This window comes from Pseudophryne corroboree, chromosome 3 (assembly GCF_028390025.1).
Source record: "Pseudophryne corroboree isolate aPseCor3 chromosome 3, aPseCor3.hap2, whole genome shotgun sequence".
Taxonomy (NCBI): Eukaryota; Metazoa; Chordata; class Amphibia; order Anura; family Myobatrachidae; genus Pseudophryne; species Pseudophryne corroboree.
Window position 1 is genome coordinate 224301413 of NC_086446.1, and position 21103 is coordinate 224322515.

Below are 21103 nucleotides of genomic sequence, written 5' to 3' on the forward strand. Positions count from 1 at the left end.
GTGTTTCTTCCGGCGGAAAAAGCTCTGGAAATCCAGACCATGGTCAAGGAGATTCTGAAACCGGCAAGAGTGTCAATTCATCAATGCACTCGAGTGCTAGGGAAGATGGTTGCGGCTTACGAAGCCATTCTGTGTGGTAGGTTTCATGCCCGGGTGTTTCAGTGGGATCTGCTGAACAAATGGTCCGGGTCTCACCTGCACATGCACCGGAAAATAAGTCTATCTTCCAGGACGAGAATTTCTCTCCTGTGGTGGCTGCAAAGTTCTCACCTTCTAGAGGAACGCAGATTCGGAATCCAGGACTGGGTCCTGCTGACCACAGATGCAAGTCTCCGAGGCTGGGGTGCAGTCACACAAGGAAGAAGTTTCCAGGGAAAATGGTCAAGCCAGGAATCTTGTCTCCACATAAATGTTCTGGAGTTAAGAGCCATTTACAATGGCCTTCTGCAAGCGAAGAACCTTCTTCAAGGTCTACCTGTCCTGATCCAGTCGGACAACATAACAGCGGTGGTGTACGTAAACCGCCAGGGCGGAACGAAGAGCAGGGCGGCAATGGCGGAGGCCACAAGAGTTCTCCGCTGGGCGGAACAGCACGTGAGCGCTCTGTCAGCAGTTTTCCTTCTGGGCGTGGACAACTGGGAAGCAGACTTTCTGAGCAGACACGATCTCCATCCAGGAGAGTGGGCCCTTCATCCAGAGGTGTTTGCAGAAGTGACAAGGCGTTGGGAAATTCCTCAAATAGACATGATGGCATCTCGCCTCAACAAGAAGCTTCCGAGGTATTGTTCCAGGTCAAGGGACCCCCAAGCCAGTGCAGTGGACGCCCTGGTAACTCCGTGGGTGTTTCAGTCGGTGTATGTGTTCCCCCCCGCTTCCTCTCATTCCAAGAGTGCTGAGGATCATAAGATGAACAAGGGTTCAGGCAATACTTGTCGTTCCAGATTGGCCACGGAGGGCCTGGTATCCGGATCTTCGGGAATTGCTCATAGAAGATCCTTGGCCGCTTCCTCTAAGAGAGGACCTGTTACTACAGGGGCCATGCGTGTTTCCAGACTTACCGCGGCTGCATTTGATGGCGTGGAGGTTGAACGCCAAATCCTAGCTCGTAAAGGTATTCCCGGGGAAGTCATCCCCACTCTCCTTAAGGCTAGGAAGGAGGTCACGGCAAAACATTATCATCGTATTTGGAGAAAATATGTGTCGTTGTGTGAAACCAAAACAGCTCCTGCGGAGGAATTTCACTTGGGTCGTTTCCTTCATTTTTTGCAGGCAGACGTGGATGCAGGCCTGAATTGGGTTCCATCAAAGTGCAGATTTCGGATTTATCTATTTTCTTTCAAAAATAATTGTCTGCCCTTCCTGAGGTTCAGACTTTCGTGAAGGGAGTGCTGCATATCCATCCTCCATTTGTGCCACCCGTGGCACCATGGGATCTTGAAGTGGTGTTACAGTTTCTTATGTCTCACTGGTTTGAACCTTTGCGAAAGGTTGAGTTAAAGTTTCTCACTTGGAAAGTGGTCATGCTTTTGGCCTTGGCGTCTGCCAGACGAGTGTCAGAATTGGCGGCTTTGTCTCACAAGAGCCCATATTTGATTTTTTATGTGGATAGAGCGGAATTGAGGACTCGTCAACAATTTCTGCCGAAGGTGGTTTCTTCGTTTCACATAAATCATCCTATTGTGGTACCTGTGGCTACGGATGCTGCGGCAGTCCCAAAATTTCTTGATATTGTAAGAGCTTTGAAAATTTATGTCGCCAGAACGGCTCTTGTTAGGAAAACGGAAGCTCTGTTTGTACTGTATGCTTCCAACAAGATTGGAACTCCTGCTTCCAAGCAGACTATTGTACGCTGGATTTTTAATACGATTCAGCACGCTCATCCTTCGGCTGGGTTGCCGTTGCCGAAGTCAGTAAAGGCCCATTTTACCAGGAAGGTGGGCTCATCTTGGGCGGCTGCCCGAGGGGTCTCGGCACTTCAACTTTGCCGAGCAGCTACGTGATCGGGTTCAAACACTTTTGCTAAGTTCTATAAGTTTGATACCCTGGGTGAGGAGGACCTCATGTTTGCTCAATCGGTGCTGTAGAGTCGTCCGCACTCTCCCGCCCGGTCTGGAGCTTTGGTATAGACCCCATCGTCCTTTTGGAGTCCCCAGCATCCTCTAGGACGTTAGAGAAAATAGGATTTTAATACCTACCGGTAAATCCTTTTCTCTTAGTCCGTAGAGGATGCTGGGCGCCCATCCCAGTGCGGACTGTTACTTGCAGTTGTATTGATACTTGTTGTTTTCGGTTACACAAAGGTTGTGTATCAGTTATATTCAGTTTGTTGCTGTTGTTAGTTCATACTGTTATCTAGTATTCCTGCTAATCCAGTTGTACGGTGTGTTTGTGGTGTGAGCTGGTATGTCTTTCGCCCTTAGTTTAACAAAAATCCTTTCCTCGAAATGTCTGTCTCCCCTGGGCACAGTTCCTATAACTGAGGTCTGGAGGAGGGGCATAGAGGGAGGAGCCAGTTCACACCCAGTAAAAGTCTTTTAGTGTGCCCATGTCTCCTGCGGATCCCGTCTATACCTCATGGTCCTTTTGGAGTCTCCAGCATCGTCTATGGACTAGGAGAAAAGGATTTACCGGTAGGTATTAAAATCTTATTATTCTCTGTAAAGTGCTGTGTAATGGGGGAACTATATAAATAAGTAGTCACATCTATTTTTGTCAGCCACTAAATTTGTACACCAGTTGCCGTTCTAATCAGACAAGCACATATTGAGACTTGCACAATGTATATAAACCTGTCTGTGAAAGCAGCCATTATGACATCTTGTACCAGCCCCACCCTGGGTGCAAGAGCTCCATCTGACATCACAGGATCTGAATAGGCCACTGTTTCCTCTACACAGTTATAGTAAACTTGTGCTAACTTTCATGCTGTTCTGAATAGCCACGCAGAGATCTGTAAGTATGCCTCGTTCCGCCTTGTATGTGCAGTGAGTATTCTGCCTCTTTGCTGGCAACACTGAATCAGGACCTTACTATATAACAGTGGTTTAGAGATTGTGTAGCTTTGTACAGTGCCGGACTGGGGCATGAAGGGCCCACTGGGAAAATGCAGTGGTAGGGGCCCACTCTTAGAGGCTTGGGTAACCATTAAGTGCATGGTCTGGGCCCCTTGATAAATAATATATGTAGTAAATACTGCTAGTGCAATGCATGCATGATAATGTAAATGTACCAGATTAATAACAGCAATGCCCTGTAGAAAATACATCATAGTCCTGTGCAGTATAATGTAACATATTCATAATGTATAATTGAGAGGGTGGGCCCCTAGGCAGTGGGGCCCACCGGTGGTTTCCCTGTACCCCTATGGGCCAGTCCGAGCCTGGCTTTGTACATATCAGAGTCTATCATATTTTCATCTAATATGTGTGAAAATGTCTTAATATAAAAAGACTTGTTTAATGAAAGTTTTACAATTTAATTTCTGTGAGTTAACATTCATTAGATAGTATCAAAGCTGTCTTGTTGATTTTATGAAGCATACTAAGACTTCTGGAAAGTATTATTATTATTATTATTATTACTATTATTATTATACGCATAGATTAAAGGCATTCTCATGCGTAAACTCATAGCTGCCAGCATTTCCATGTAACATATACACCACAAGCTAAGAGACTAAAGTGAAACAGACTGTGCTGTATTTTCCTTACATGTGTAGGGTGTATTATGGTATGCCGGCGGCCTGGATCCCAGCGGCGGCCAGAATACTGGCGCCGGCATTCCGACCGCTGGCATACCGACAGCTGGGTGAGTGCAAATAAGCCCCTTTGCTGACTCGCTGCGGGCACAGTGGCGCATGTAGCCATGCTATTTATTCTCCCTTCAGGGGGATCGTGGACCCCCAAGAGGGAGAATAGTTGTCGGTATGCTGGGTGTCAGGATTCCGGCACCGATATACTGAGCGCCGGGATCCCAACAGCCAGCATACTGAATACCTCCCCATGAAAAATTTACAAAATTACATTTTAACTTTGCAACAATAACACCTTAAAAGCTTCCTTATAACCATTTTAAAACCATTTATATTCCATCCCAGTGGCAAGCGCAGGATTTCTAGAGGGGTTTTCAAATGCAATCCACAATCTCCCACTCTGCGGAACATGGAATACAGTATTAATATTTAACACAATAGATGATATATTGTATAGGCCGTATCAAACATATTGGTCAGAAAAAGGTTAAACATACCATAATAGCTTCCGGTTCTGGCGCTGCATGGAGTGACACAGCTCCCCTGTAGCACTGGTGCTTCCCGCCACTAAACCTTTCATACCGCCTGCCCCGGGTGTCTATTGAGCGGTCCGCTCCCCCACTCACCCTGTGTGCTCCTGGCTCCCCTGTATGGACAGGTTTCTGCCCCCCCCCCGCTATGCAGGGCAAAGCACCCCGCGCCAAGCCTGAAGCCTCCTGCGGCTCCGCTTCCAAGATGGCCACTGCAACTTCCCTGGACCTGGGAGCTCAAACAGCGGATGCTACTGCTGTCGTCCAGGCTCCTCTGCCTCCCCTGCCTCATACCTCTACTGGGTCTGGTGCTGCTGGTGGCTCCCTGCCCTCTCAACCCCCTGCACACTCTTTATCCTATGGAGACATAGTCAGGGCTGTGAAGGAAACTGTGCAACTTTTATTTCAAGAACAAGCACAGTTACATGCTGCTGCTTTGCAACAGGCTGTACTGGATATCAAGAGTCAGTACAAGCAATTGGCTAAATGTGTATTACATGTGGAGCACACCGCTGGTGAAAATTTTCTGAAAATTGCTGAACTTTATGACATCTCTGCTAAACTACAGAAATCTGAAAACATGGGTGGTCATTCCGAGTTGTTCGCTCGTTGCCATTTTTCACTATGCTGCAATTTGTTGCTAAATGCGCATGCGCATGGTACGCAGCGCGCATGCGCTTAGTTATTTAACTAAAAACTTAGCAGTTTTGCTGTTGAGCCTGCGGCGCTTTTCAGTCGCACTGCTGATTGGTGAGTGACTGACAGGAAAGGGGCGTTTCTGGGTCGTAACTGAGCGTTTTCCGGGAGTGTGCTAAAAAACGCAGGCGTGTCAGGGAAAAACATGGGAGTGTCTGGAGAAACGGGGAAGTGGCTGGCCGAACGCAGGGCGTGTTTGTGACATCAAACCAGGAACTAAACGGACCGAGCTGATCTTAATCTAGGAGTAGGTCTGGAGCTGCTCAGAAACTGCAAGAACATATTTAGTAGCAATTCTGCTAATCTTTCGTTCGCTATTCTGCTAAGCTAAGATGCACTCCTAGAGGGCGGCGGCCTAGCGTTTGCAATGCTGCTAAAAGCAGCTAGCGAACGAACAACTCGGAATGATGGCAATGGTGTGGTCGAAGCACGACGACCTAGAAAATAGGTCGTGACTAAACAACCTCAGGCTCATTGGGCTACCAGAGTCAATTAAGGGACCGGCTCTTTATCATTTTCTCCGACATACATTACCTGATCTCCTTGGAGTACAAGTTGCCTGCACGGACCTAGTGGTGGAACGTGCCCACAGAACGGGTCCCGCCCGTCCCTCTTCCACATCTCCTCGTCCACGTGCTGTGCTATTTCGCTGTCTCAACTTCCTCCATTTATTTATTTATTTATTTATTAGCAGTTTCTTATATAGTGCAGCATATTCCGTTGCGCTTTACAATTAGAACAACAGTTATAGAACAAAACATGGCAAAGACAGACAGACATAGAGGTAGGAAGGCCCTGCTCGCAAGCTTACAATCTATAGAAAAGAAGCACTATGGTCTGCTTCCCGTCCTGTATGGGATCTTGTTTGGGAAGATGCCAAGCTGTTGCTTTTTCAAGATTTTGCCCTGGAGCTTACTAGGCTCCGAAAGGCGTTCTCTCCTCTCTGCTCTAAATTGGCACATGAGGGCCGCAAGTTTGCACTGCTTTATCCTGCATGTTTGAGGATTTTCAGTGGCTCATCCTTTAAAGATTTTACCACCCCTGAGGATGCCGCTGCTTTCATTTCGGAATCTGCAGCCCCTGACCTTGTGTCAGATTAAACGTGCTATATGGCAGCTCATTTGCACTCCCTCCCCTCCCTATGCTGTTCGGTATAGTAGTAGTTGGCTAGGGGCAGTGTACTTCTCACCGTATATTGTTATTACCTCTCCTATTTTCCCGTGAAGTTGCTCTACAATTGTTATTGCGGGACCCCCATGCGGGTCTCTTCATTTTCTTGTTTCTATGTTTCTACTGTTTTCTTCCTTCTCCCTTCCTCCCCTCCCCTTGTGTCTTTCCCTCCCCTCCAGTGTTTTCGGGTATGCAAGATGTTTTTATATATAATTGCTCAAGATATGCTGCCTTCTGTCTTCCATGGGGGAATCCACTCCCCAGTTAAACGAAAGAAGATTCTGCTTTATTTAAATAGATTACATATGGATTTTGTGTTTTTGCTGGAGACACACCTTCTTTCTTCGGAGGCCCAAAAGTTGGGTGCTCTAGGTTGGCAGTTGCTCTCTGACGCTCTTTATTCTTCTAAAGCTAGGGGTGTCCTCGTTCTTGCTAAACGTAACTTGCATATCGAAGTCCTTTCCTCCATATGTGACTCTGCTGGTAGATTTCTTATTTTAGAGATGCCCCAAACTCATGCCCCAAACTCATGCCCCAAACTCATATTCTAAGGTATTTTTTAAGAGTCTTATCACTAAACTGTGTCCATTTATCTCCTGCCCTATGATTGTGGTCGGAGACTTCAATATTGTTGTTTCCGATTATATGGACACAAACTCCTCATCTCGTGCATGCTCCCCCCCTGCCCTGGGTATCCCCTTTTTTGCTCAACAGTTGCGTTTAACTAATGTCTGGAGATTCCTCCACCCTACAGACAGGGAGTACTCGTGTCTCTCGGCTGCTCACGGCACGTTATCTAGAATTGACTTCCTATTGTTGTCGGATTCCTTAATTCCCCAGAGTACTGAGGCGCAAAGGGAAACTATCTCCCTCTCAGACCTTGCCTTAGTTTGGACATCCCTTACTACTTCATTAGATTGTGGTTCATTTAAATGCTGGTGTTTCCCAACTGCCTTTACCTCTTCCCTCCAGTTTCAGAATAAGTTAGAGGTGTCCTGGGAGGAGTTCAGACTGGATAATGCACATACTTCTGAAGCTGATTCTTTAATGTTTTGGCAGGCCTCAAAAGCGGTTATCCGTGGTAGACATATAGAATATGTCACCTTGAGGAAGAAACGTTTCCTCTCTGAGTTTAAATCTTCTCAGCGTAGTTTAACTGAAGCCTATCAATGTTTCAAACAAAGCCCTTCCCCTTCTTCGAAAAAACTATACCTAGATTGTAAATCCCGGTTCAATGCTGTACTGGCGATGATGAGTGACCACCATACTTTCCACAAAAATCACCGCTTTTATAGGTTTGGCAATAAGACGGGCCGCCTCCTTTCCAATCTTCTGAAAGGTTCTGTGCCGCCTTCAGTGATCCAGATGCTTAAACGCTCTGATGGTTCGTTAGCTACTAAATCTGTGGATATGGCGCAGCTCCTCTCAGAGTTTTACACTGACATATATTCCCACTCCCCTATTGATGAAGAGGCTAAAAATTATTTTTGGGACTGCCTCGAATACCGCTGCCAGTGGCTGAAAGCCTCTGCTCCCTGATTACCACCCAAGAGGTGGAATTAGCTATTAAGAACCTTAAACCTCTAAAGGCCCCTGGGCCTGATGTATTCTCCAGAGAATTCTATAAGATGCATTTATCTAAATTGTTAGACCTTCTGACACTGGTATTTAATAAGATTCTGACTTCTCGCTCCCTTCCTTTATATTTCAATGATGCTCTAGTCTGTCTTCTTCCCAAACCTCGTAGGGATCCCCATCTCCCTGGTTGTTACCGCCCTATCTCTCTCCTCAATGTTGATTATAAATTGTTTACAAAAATCATTGCTGATAGATTGAAGGGTTTGCTTCCCTCTTTTATTCACCATGATCAAACAGGCTTCATTTCAGGCCGACATTCCACTAATAATATCCATAAAGTTATTGTTGCGGCTAGTTGGTTGCACTCTGGTGGAAACCCTGACCCACTATATGTGCTTTCTTTGGACACTGAGAAGGCGTTTGACCTTGTTAGCTGGGACCACTTATACACCATGCTAGACAGGTTCGGGTTTCCGCTGATTTTGATCAACATGCTACACACTCTGTATTCTCCCTCGGCTTCTCGCATTATGTGCAGTGGGTACCTATCTACTCCCATTCCCCTTCACATGGGTACTAGGCAGGGCTGACCCCTCTCCCTCGCCATCGCTATAGAACCCCTTGCCATTAAATTATGTCATCTTCCAGGTTACTCTGGCGTGCTGGTCCGGGACCATGAGCTCCGTGTCAGTTTGTTCGCGGATGACATGCTCCTTTTCATTTCAAATCCTGAGACCTTTATTCCACTAGTCATGCAGGTTATTTTTAATTTTGGCTTTTTTGCAGGTTATCGCATAAATACTTCCAAGTCTGAACTCTTCCCACTTACTCCGACTGCTTGTATACCCCCCTCCTCGCCCACCCTTACTCAATTCCAGCTAAATACCTCTAAACTAAAATATTTGTGAATTTATATTCCATCCAATATTTCAGATTTATATTCGGTTAATTATACACCTGTCTTTAACAAAGTGTCCCAATTGCTAACCACTTGGTCTTCCCTCCCTGTGTCCCTACTAGAGAAAGTAGCTATTTTAAAAAATATTGTGTTCCCCAAAATCTCTTATCTTCTTCAGATGTTACCCGTCCAACCTCCCCGAAAAGATTTACTGTCATGTGATCGAATGTTCTCTAAATTTCTGTGGAATCACAAGAGGTCTAGGATTTCCCTTCCTAAACTTAAACTCCCTCGTAAAGATGGTGGTCTAGCCGTCCCCGACCTCTTAGCATTTTTCCGAGCTGTGACTTTTAGATACATTTCAGACTAGTTATTGGGTACTTCTTTGTATGTGAATTATGATATTGAGCAGGCCCTTATGTATCCTTATGATCTCAGGGCTCTACACCATACCCCTAAAACCCTACTCCCACCCATGGCACATTAGAACATTCGTTTTTGGGATGCCTACCTCTTGTGGTGGGTCATTAATAAAGCGTTACATAGAAACCCAAAATATTCCCTTTTTATTCACTTCTGCGGGAACCCTTGTTTCACTCCACCTTTTGACAATAAATTTCTCACGTGGAAATCTAAGCGTATAGCCCTTATTCGAGACGTGTTTGACCCTGGTGGGAATGTGCTGTCATTTGCGGATTTAGCTGAGAGACACGGTGTGCTCCCATCTGATTTTTTTTTGTTCCTTCAAGTCCGTCACTTTGTACAATCTCTCCCCATCCCTCCTGTGCACGAGCGGAGGAGTGACCCTTTATCCTCTGTTATTAGCACTGCTGAACTTCTCTTATAAGATCAGCTAGCTGTACCATGATTTGCTATCTAGCAAATCTGACGTTCTTTGGCCCGCTAGGTTATCTAAATGGTCAAGTGATTGGTCCTGGGCTCCATCTGTGAAGTGCTTCCTCTCCCCCCTTCCTTCTATCTAGAAGGCCCTACATTCCGCCCAACTCCAGGAGATCCATTTGAAATTTCTCCACCGGGCTTATATCGCCCCAGGGCAGTGTAAATATATGGTTTCTACGGAAACTGGACACTGTCCCAAATGTACCTAATGCTCTTTTTATGCATAACTTTTGGCATTGTCCGGAAAGTGAAATGATTTTGGCATAAAGTATTATGGTATTTAAAATCTTCTTTTCAAGTTTCTCTCCCCATGGACACAGCAGCAATCCTTGGCCTTAATACTACTGCCTGGTGTTTATTCCCCCCCCCAGGCTCACTTTGTCCCATTTTTATATGTCTTATTGACTTTGGGGAAAAAAGTGATTTTGAATCATTGGATATTTTGAACCCCCCCCTCCCTTGGTAACCTTAAGTCCATTCTCACTATTACATTGTACCTTGAACGTCAGTCCACTCTCCCTGATCTTGACCGTAACGCTCTACGTTTTTACAGGAAATGGAGCCCTTATATTGAATCTCTCTCCCCCTCGCAACAACACCACATACTACAATTATTTGACTCCCTTAGTTGGGAATCCTACCGCAGACTCTGTATTCCCATTAATTAATGGTTTCTTTTTACTCCCTAGGTGATATTTGTCCCCTTTACCTGTATCAGTCATTTTGGTCCCTCCATTCTATATGTATATGCTCTAATACTCCTACTTTTCGTGAGATGGTTCCTTTTATGACATCTGCAGCCCCTCCAGCCCTCCCCATCCCACGTACCTCGTATCTTTGTCTTTGTTGTTCTCTTTTTTTTTTCTCTCTCTGTTGTTGTGATGTGTTTTTTCTGAATAATTGTGTACATTTTCTTTTTTGTAAATTGTTCTGGGTTTGACTTTCGCAATGTTAGGCACCGCTATTTTGAAATGTAGTGGAAATGTTTCCCCCATTGTTTATTGCTGCCCACTGCACTGTTGATGCTATTCTGTTGTTTTGCCGTATCCACATTTGCCTATTTTGTATACAATTACTCTGTACTGTATTGTATCTTTTCTATTCCTCTATATGAAAAATCCAATAAAGATTTTTTTAAACATACCATAATAAATAACCACGCAAACATAATAGAACCAGCACTGCACTTTCTAAGCACACATTCTCCCACCTCATGCTAAGGCTCCTGTCTCTTCTTTCTGGCAGCTACTCTCTGGTCCAGTGCACTGATTGAGGACCACACACATAGCATACTTGGTAGAAGAAGCTGCTACCACTGGACGTGTTTAGCAGCTCTGCTCAGTGCCTTAAACTGCATGATGTAGTTGCAGCTCTAGCAATTATATCATATACCATTGCTATTGTCATAATTTGAGCCACTTGTCAAGAGGAGGGGGTGTTTCCAGACAACCGGAAACCCCCCTGCGTTTGCCTATGCATCCCTATTAGTTGTCTATTGTATGTCCACTTTAACTGTAAACATGAGTAATTGAAGTAAGAGACATTGAGGTAAATTTACTAAAGCTTCTAAAACAGAATTGGTGATGTTACCCATAGCAACCAATCAGATGCTGTCTATCATTTCTCTATTGCCTTTTAGAAAATGATTGGGCAACATCACCAATTCTCTGTTTTCTAAGCTTCCGTAAATTAACCCTATTGTGCATATAATAGTACTAGAAACACTACCACATAAAAGCAAAAAAGAATCCATAAAACATTGCAAGTGATACTTATAAAAGCACAACATGCATAAAAGTATACAGATACTGCATTCATGACTTATATGATTATATAAATGTATTTCCTTTCTTATTCTGTGAATCTAGTATTACAATATACGCGAGGAGGTGGTGCCTACACCCTACCCAAGTTTCTTCGAAGATAAATGGGATAACATATATGTTAAAATGCCCTGTTCGCAATTCAACTTGTATTCAGTAAATGTCCAGGTGAGAAATTTACGATCATTATCATCTTAAAGCTTAATATATACTGTAAATACTGTTGATGTTTTTAAAACTGTACATTTAAATTCCATACAGAAAAGAGGACAAGTGTCTAATAGTCGGTGGAAACTTATTGAGTCCATTCTCAGAACGATAAAAAACCCACATGATGTAAAGGTGAGCATTTGATTATAACATCGCGCTTCGCCATCCTTCCAGTAAGTTGAATCTTTTGTGTTTATGACATTTGCGCACCAAATGCTCATGCAAAAACTCATTGTTTCTACATACTGTATTGATTCTGTCAATATAGTCAATGTGGATCGCCATTAGTTATTTTTAAATATATAAAAAAAATATGAGGCATGTATGATAACCATCTAATTTTAGTGAAAACCAACCTTTTCCATATTTTTTTGGTTTAAATATTTATCTGCTTAAATCTTTCTTAATCTAAGACACTCCAGACGATCTAAGATGCAGCTCATCTTCTTCCTGTGGTTTTTCTTCAGTGCTCTTGGGTCCTGGTGATGCTCCATCTGTGGAGGCAAGTCAAGGACTGGACTAGCCATTGGGTGAATGCCAGTCCGCTGTCTCTGTTAGTGCGCACTTGGATGTACAGTAGATGCAGATGTTCTGCACACTGTGTCAGAAGAAAGCACCAAATGCAATAAAAGCCAGGAGACAGGACTCAGAGCTGCTCAGTAGCATTCCATGGGGTCTATGTACTAAGATTTGGAAAGAGATAAAGTGGATGGAGATAAAGGGGCAGATGTATTAAGCCTGGAGAAGTGATTAAGTAAAATGTTATCACTCACCAGCCAGTAAGCTCCTGTCAGTTTTCAAACCCAGCCTGTAACTTGACAGTTAGGAGCTGATTAGCTGGTGTGTTATCACCTTCCACTTTATCACTTCTCCAGGCTCAATACATCTGCATCAAAGTACCAACCAATCACCTGCTGTCATATTGCAAACACAGGTGTCATTACCAAGGCGAAGCAGGAAGGGACATCGGGGGTCATTCCGAGTTGTTCGCTCGTTGCCAATTTATTCTGAGTTGATCGCAGCAGCAAGTTTTTTAGTAGCTGGGCAAAACCATGTGCACTGCAGGGGAGGCAGATATAACATGTGCAGAGAGAGATAGATTTGGGTGGGGTGTGTTCAATCTGCAATCTAATTTGCAGTGTAAAAATAAAGTAGCCAGTACTTACCCTGCACAGAAACAAAATAACTCACCCAAATCTAACTCTTTCTGCACATGTTATATCTGCCCCCCCCTGCAGTGCACATGGTTTTGCCCAACTGCTATCAAAAATCCTGCTGCGATTAACTTGGAATTACCCCCAAAGTGCGCATGCGGTAAGTATTTTAGCACAAAACTTAGTAGATTTACTCACGTCCGAACAAAGAATTTTCATCGATGAAGTGATCGGAGTGTGATTGAGTGGGTGTTTCTGGGCAGAAACTTGCCGTTTTCTGGGAGTGTGCGGAAAAACGCAGGCGTGCCAGGATAAAACGCGGGAGTGTCTGGAGAAACGTGGGAGTGGCCGAACGCAGGGAGTGTTTGTGACGTCAAACCAGGAACGAAATGGACTGAGCTGATCGCAATCTGTGAGTAGGTCTGGAGCTACTCAGAAACTGCTAAGAATTTTCTATTCGCAATTCTGCTAATCTTTCGTTCGCTATTCTGCTAAGCTAAGATACACTCCCAGAGGGCGGAGGCCTAGCGTGTGCAATGCTGCTAAAATCTAATAGCGAGCGAACAACTCGGAATGACCCCCATCGACAAGATGTACAAACATTTTGCTCCCCTTTCTGGCGATGCCCCCCTGAGCATACAGCACATCAGCTCAGTGCTGACGCGCTGTGTCTGCCTACCTGACCGGCTCCTCTGCACATGTGCCGGATCGTGCTACTCACGTGAGATCCCCTGCGCAGTCCAGAGCCGGCACCCGCCACAGCCAAGGACAGCTCTGTCCCTGCTGTGGAGATAGAGCCTTGCCACCTGCAGCTGTTGAAATCGATACCTGCAGGTGTCGGAACAGTTGGCGATGCTGACCGTTCATACATTGCCCTATCATATTGGCCTGCTGTCTGTTAGATATCCGCGCCGATATGGACAGGGACGCATAGTGCACAATCATTGTGCTAGCACCGCGGCTGTCTTACATGGGGGAGAAGCGGTATCAGTTCACATAACATGTGCTGATACTGCTTCTCCCTCATAACGGAGGGTAATACATTTGCCCCACAACCTGTAACATGGAAGTTAGGAGCATGTTGGTACTTTATATTCATCCACATTCTCTCCAAGGCTTACTCCATAGAACTCCATGTTCCTAAGAACACAGTATTGGAATTGTATGTTGCAGGACCACTATTCCAGAGTTCAACCCCAAACAGCTAATAAATTAGGGGTGCTTTGTATTTAGGGTTATCCTGGCCCATAGAGTACGGGAAAAATTCCTGATTGTCCCCGTGGGTGGTAGCGGGCCACATCCCTTAAGTATGAGTCACTACCATTGTATTCCCCCGTTTGGCCCTTCATGCTCCAGTCTGATACTATTTGCATTATTACTGAGATAGTTATATTATTGAGTGGTATTATTATTATTATTATTATTATTATTATTATTATTATTATTGTGGTACCACAGTGTGTCCAGAGCAACATACATATATTAAGCAACACAATTATACATCAGTACAAGGATATCAAAATACAGTAGGAAAGTAGACCTGTAAACCATGAACATGTATCCAACAAGTAAATAGAGTACAGCAACATACTGTAAGGTGATGACTGCTGAATAGGGGGTGCTAGGGAGTCCAGTTCCACTGGAGCTCTGGAATACGAAAATTACCATAAAGGGTTGCGCGCTGCGCCCGCTGGCTGAAGTCAGATGGCAGCAGCTATCTAATAGCTGACAACCTTCCGGGACTTGGCTCCAGGGGCTAACACTTCCGGGTTCTGCTACGTCATGTGTGTGATGTCATGACTCTGGACGTGCATGTGACATCACACGAAGGGAGAGAGGAGTTGGGAGTCACTGGAACCGGCAATCAGCGGGCTGTTAACTATTAGGCAGCTGCTGCCTTCCGACTTCAGCCAGCAGGCGCACCCAAAAACAGAAAAGGAGGTGCATGCTGGCCACAGTCAGCCTGAGGCTGTTATTAAGATTTCAAGTAAGAGAATAATTAAATAACATAAAAAAGGTAATAATAACACAATAACTTAAATGAAAAAAGTTTAAAAACAGTGAGTTGCTTAATGTTTATAGCTCTTTTTGCAGTGTATTTTGTAGTATCCGGAATGGTCTCTTTATGCTGGGTTCCTTCAGTGCCACTTCAAGGAAGTTGCTGGGTGGCCAGTAGGTACTAAGGGGATAATTCAGATCTGATTGCTGGTGTGTGTTTTCGCACAGTGTGTGATCAGATTTGAACTGCACATGCATCTGAACCGCACTGCACCGGCGCGACGGATGGCTGCTACGGGGATCGGCACCCTGCGACGGGATGGTGTGAAGGATCCAGTCGCACGGGCATTCACAAGGAGATTGACAGGAAGAGGCTGTTTGTGGGTGGCAACTAACCATTTTCCGGGAGTGTCCAGAAAAGCGCAGGCGGGAACAGGCATTTTGAGGGAGGGTGTCTCACATCAGCTCCGGCCCCGATCATGAGGATTCAATCACAGCGGCTGAGTAAGTTCTGGGCTACGCAGAAACTGCACAAGCTAATTTTTGTGCAGCTCTGCTGACAAAGCGATCGCACACTTGCACAGCTCTTTTCCCCTTCCCTGTAGGCAGCCAGGCCCGGCGACAGGGGGGGTCAAAGGGGACACCCGTCCCGGGCCCCGCCGTTGTTAGGGGCCCCAAGGTCCAGGCAGCGGGCAGCAGCGGCTGCAGTTCATCACAACTGTAAAAAAAAACTGTTTGCTCCCGGCATCGCGGATTCGCGAGCCGGCCGCTGCGCTGTGATTTAAGTGTGTGTGTTTGTTTGTTTGCGTGCGCCCCCACCCCCCCGAGTCCCGTGTGCTGTTCAACCCCTCAGTGCCCTGTGATTGATCCTGTGTGCTGCTCACCCCTCAGTGCCCTGTTCACCCCTCAGTGCCCCCAGGTCACCTGTTATCCTGCCAACCAGTCCCCAGCCAGGAAGCTCGGCCGGACAGGTCACCTGTTATCCTACCAGCCAGTCCCCAGCCAGGACCGCCCCTCCAGCGTCCTCACCGCACGCTTCCTCCCTGTCTCTCTCTGCTGTGTGAGTGAGGAGCCGGACTGAGGCACGGAACGCACAGCAGGAGCTGCCAGGACAGGACAGACAGAGTACTGCTGCCTGTGGGAATTGGGGAGGCGAGCCTGGTGAATTAGAGCGGCTGTGTCAGTGTGTTGCTGCAGCAGCAAGCAGGGTAAGGCTTTTGCATTTCATAAATCATAATACATCATACTTGCCTACTTTTGAAAAAGCATTTGAGGGAGACTGTGAAAGTAACAACGATCAGTGCGGGCATGTACTGCTACATCGGTGAGAGGTGTCATGAAAATGACTTACATCCAAATGTAAATGAGCCCCAAAGTTAGAAAGATCTACTTGTTGAAGAAAAGACTCTTGTAGAATTTGTTTGTGTATTGTGCTTTACAAGAGATTCCATACACTGTAAGTGGCCACGAGATACCTTATTTAAAACGCATGTAGCTATAGGGATCATTGTGCCTTATAACCAATGCAGGGAAATGGCACTGATGAGCCCATTTGAATGTACTGTATGTATCTCTGATTTCTTTTTTCCCCCAAGAATGTAACAGCTGCATAATGGGGTTATGGTGAAATCAGGGAGATTGCTGGTCTATTCAGGGAGTGAGGGAGATTGCTGCTATTTCAGGGAGTCTCCTGCAGAATGAGGGAGGGTAGGCAACTATGTAATACATGTTTATGTATAGGGAATGGGATTTGGGTTTGGGTTAGGGTTTAGGATTAGTTTGGGGTGGGATGCAGGCAGGCAGGCACATTATGCATGCATATGCATTCTGCACATGGATGCATCTGCATGCATGTGCGTGTCAGATGAGATCAGACTCATCAGAGCAGAATGTCTGTGCTGTGGTGGTGACTGGTCATTCAGGCTCAGTTGCTGCTCAGCACAGACTCCAAAATTCCTGACCATTGTGGGTCTGTGAATCTTAATTTTGGAAAGGGATGATCCCATTATATCGGTATTGTATTGTTCCAGTAAAGTTTTGTTTTCTAGACGTTAGAGAGTCTATAATTTTGTTTTTAATATACTTGTGTCCTGTAGATAATATGGGTCCCTGTCCTGTTTCCTGGGGGTGGGGATGGTGGGGGGTGGGGGGCCCGCAGAGATATCAGTGTACCGGGCCCCAAAATGTCTGTTGCCGGCCCTGTAGGCAGCGACTATCTGATCGCAGGGCAGCAAAAAACGCAGCCCAGCGATCAGATCTGAATTACCTCCGAAGCTAACTTACCCTACTACATGCAGTAGTAGCACTGAAGGAACCCAGCATAAAGAGATCATCCCGGATACTGCAAAATACACTGCAAAAAGAGCGCTAAATATTAAGCATGTAGCCATGTGTTGTAAAAATAATAATATACTTTATAATTTAATAATATAATTTAATTATCAATAAAATAAATAGAGTAAAATATTTGAATTCATAAAATATTTGTCAAGCCTTTTATATATTATTTAATTGTATGTTATTTCTAAACAAATGAAATTCATATATATATATATACAGTGGTTGTCAAGACACTGAATAGTTTGTACATAACAGTGTGTATATAAAGTTATACAGCGCGAGGCAGTTGTCAGCTGACAATGTGATCTTACTGTGCAGCTGTAGTTAATCATCACGCTGACTGCCAGCCGCTAGGGTGATAGCCTGTATGGCGGGAATAGCGGGTCTCTCTCGCTGATCACGAGCTGCTATAGTGATAGCCTGCAGGGTGGGAAGAGCAAGTCCCTGCGATCGCTACACTGACCGTGAGCTGCTGGAGGGTAAGACATGCTGATTGGCAGCAGAGACGATGAGAGACCAATAGGAGTCTGCCGGTCAGCGCAAGCCTCACTGTTTAGGCCGGGACATAAAAGTGGGCTCTTCAGCACTGATCGGCAGACTGCTGATCCCGCGGTCAGATCGCAGCTCCTGCTAGCTATCTCCGCCACTAAGGGTGTGTACACACAGTGAGATATTTTCTTTCAATTTTGACTATATAGTCAAAATCGCAAGAAAAGTTAGTGCAGATCGCAAGGTGAAAGTCACCTTTCGATCCCGATTCAATCCCGATGCGCGGTCCCGCCAGGTCGGCATCGCAAGAAAAGATAGACATTGCTAGATCGGTGTACTATCTAGTTCATCTCACATGTCAATGACATCTCACATAAGCCAAAATCTCACATAAGCCAAAATCGTAAGCACACATAGTCCATATCTCAAGAAAAGTTAGCACAGATTTTGACTATCTGGGCTCCGTGGAGTTCAAGGGAAATCGCAAGTGAAAATCGGGCATAGCAAGGATCTCACCATGGCCCTCATTCCGAGTTGTTCGCTCGGTAATTTTCTTCGCATCGCAGCGATTTTCCGCTAATTGCGCATGTGCAATGTTCGCACTGCGACTGCGCCAAGTAAATTTGCTATGCAGTTAGGTATTTTACTCACGGCATTACGAGGTTTTTTCTTCGTTCTGGTGATCGTAATGTGATTGACAGGAAGTGGGTGTTTCTGGGCGGAAACTGGCCGTTTTATGGGTGTGTGTGAAAAAACGCTGCCGTTTCTGGGAAAAACGCGGGAGTGGCTGGAGAAACGGAGGAGTGTCTGGGCGAACGCTGGGTGTGTTTGTGACGTCAAACCAGGAACGAAACTGACTGAACTGATCGCAGTTTCCGAGTAAGTCTGGAGCTACTCAGAAACTGCTAAGAAGTGTCTATTCGCAATTCTGCTAATCTTTCGTTCGCAATTTTACTATGCTAAGATTCACTCCCAGTAGGCGGCGGCTTAGCGTATGCAATGCTGCTAAAAGCAGCTTGCGAGCGAACAACTCGGAATTACCACCCATGTGTACACACCCTAAGAGAAGTACATTGGGTGGTGGATGAACTGTGGGACTGTGGCCAGCACCGAGCAGAAACCTGGGTATAGGCGCATTGGGTGGCACTGTTGATGTAAAGGTGGTAGAGCGCTGATCATAGCTGCACTTACAGTCACTCATACCTGCTGTAAACATAGAGTGGACTGTTGGGAAGGCTGATGAGACGGCACTCTATGTGCTGAGAGGAGCTAGGCACATCAAGGATATCTCCGTCTTCTGTAGCTATTCGCTGTAAACATTAGCAGGAGACAAAGGAGAGCCTTTAGGTGTTAATGCTGGGTAATGCAAAGCTCAACCAGGTTAAAGCAGCAAAAGTTTAGCTGATCATCCTCCTCCTGCAGAAGTTGGTGAGCCAGGTGTAGCCAGAACCAAGCTACAGAGGACAGAGTTGAGAGAGAGGCAGAGACTGCTGTACCAGCTCAGCGTGTTGTAAAGCCATTTCAGAGATAGAGCCGTGAGTCCAGATAGTTGTGGATGGGTGAGAACTAAAACTTGCACTCACCTGCAATACACACAGACACTTATAGTATTCCACTAGCCTACAAGCAACATTGACATTTAATTGGCTGCAGTTTAATGACTGTAAAGCACTAGCACAAGGAAAGCTATAAGCCAAATTCATAGTTGTATTCATTACAACGTGCATTATTAACTGGCATCAAGCTAAATATAAGGAGTGACTTTTCAGTATATTGCACAGATAAGAGAGTCATGTGCTGCCAGACAGGTTTAACAAGACTTCGGTAAAACTAAAAGACACATTAATTGTATCAGTTCTGTCTGGCTAAACAAAGTAACTTTAGATTCAGGGACCACTGCCAGACTATCTACATATACTGGATACAAAAGTAAAAGATACAATATTGAAACAGGTACTATCTGGCCTAAGTGAGAGTAAGTTACCCTGTGGAAACTTCCCAGATAGCATAACATATTCAACTGGAGCATATAAGAATCCAGTCAGCATACTTATCTCCATAACAACTCTGGAAAGGATTCAGCACATAAACCGACTTACAGATGTAGCCACCTTTATCTTGACCGATTCTCCGCCTAGACGGACGTTTAGTCACGCTAAAGCGATTGCTTAGCTTGCTGAGTTTAATCACAGGCAGGCGCGTTGAGGCGATTCTAGATACTCAGCATGCATTAAACATCTCCACCACTGGGTGGCTAATGCTCCACTAATCCAGTACTTTCGATCGTATAGTGGCGGATTCATCTACAGCTCTGGCAAATGGTCAGTGACGACTGTAATGTTAATAGATGGTGACCAATGGTCAGACGGTGAGAGTTCTCAATATGATTAAATAGTTTATACAGACACAAACGAACATGTTAAAACACTAGTGTATGCAGACGCAAGATTGTGTATGGAGACGCAACTAATTGTGTAAAAGGAAGTATGTACAATGCATAAACACCGTGCTTTTGAAATACATGTACAGTATGAGCGTCCGAGTTCCCGTGACATTCACTTTATTATAATTTTTTTTCTTTGTCATACATTCAATGGAAGGGTGCACGCAGGTTTCACATAAATCTTGTCTTGTAACCTGATCGGAACTCCCTACCTGTCTACTGCATGAACTGTGCAGGCTCCGAGGGGGGAAGGGGAAAGTGGGATGGGGGTAGGGCGAGGCAGAGGAAAATACCGTGTTCAAAGAACAGGCCAATGCTATAGGAGCGTCAGAATCCCCTAGCTAAAATACACAGGGTCGATAGGGATAAGCGAGGTCTATGCACATAACGATACACCAGACACCATTGCATCACAAAGTGACAAAATGTCCGAAGTACATGAACCCCTGCCTTGTAGCATTATGTGCATAGACCTCGCTTAATCCTATCGCCCCTGTGTATTTTAGCTAGGGGATTCCGACGCTCCTTCAGCACTGCCCCGTAGCCTGCAAAACCTATGCCGTCACTCGCTCCATAGCTGAGTGATGACACAAGGTGCCCCGTGACCTACAAAATCTGTGCTGTTGCTTGCTCCATAGCCGAGGACCTCCATGGGGCAAGGAGTCACAGGCGGTAGCCATTTCAATTGAGTCTGCCCTGCTACAGGATTGTATGTGTACCATATGGTGCATAGAACCTTAACAGTACAACCGCTCCTGCAGCATTGCCCTGGTTTATGTGAATAACTCCCTCCCTGTCTACTGCATGACCTGTGCACACTCCCAGGGGGGAAGGGCGATGGGCTATGTTCTACTAGTGTACTAATTAGCACGAACAGCTTGTAACGTACAGTGGCAGGTTTAATCTTTCTATGTATAATGGAGAGAGATAAAAGCTCCTCTGTAAATTCCTAGATGCCAAATCACCGTCCTTAGTATCTCTGTACAGTATGTTCTACTAGTGTACTAATTAGCACGAACAGCTTTTAACTGGATGCCAAATCACTGTACTTAGTATCTCTGTACAGTATGTTCTACTAGTGTACTAATTAGCATGAGCAGCTTGTAACGTACATTGGCAGGTT

At 45.3% G+C, this 21103-nt stretch overlaps 1 protein-coding gene across 3 annotated transcripts in view; it reads left to right on the forward strand.

Annotated features, from left to right (window-relative positions):
- Positions 1-21103, forward strand: part of LOC135055150 (poly(ADP-ribose) glycohydrolase-like) — a 300584-nt gene that overhangs the window by 32176 nt on the left and 247305 nt on the right. For all 3 annotated transcript variants that reach the window (XM_063958851.1, XM_063958852.1, XM_063958853.1), the window contains exons 3-4: positions 11392-11514; positions 11608-11688. In XM_063958851.1, the coding sequence (XP_063814921.1) occupies positions 11392-11514; positions 11608-11688 (204 nt within the window). The remainder of the gene's footprint in view (positions 1-11391; positions 11515-11607; positions 11689-21103) is intronic.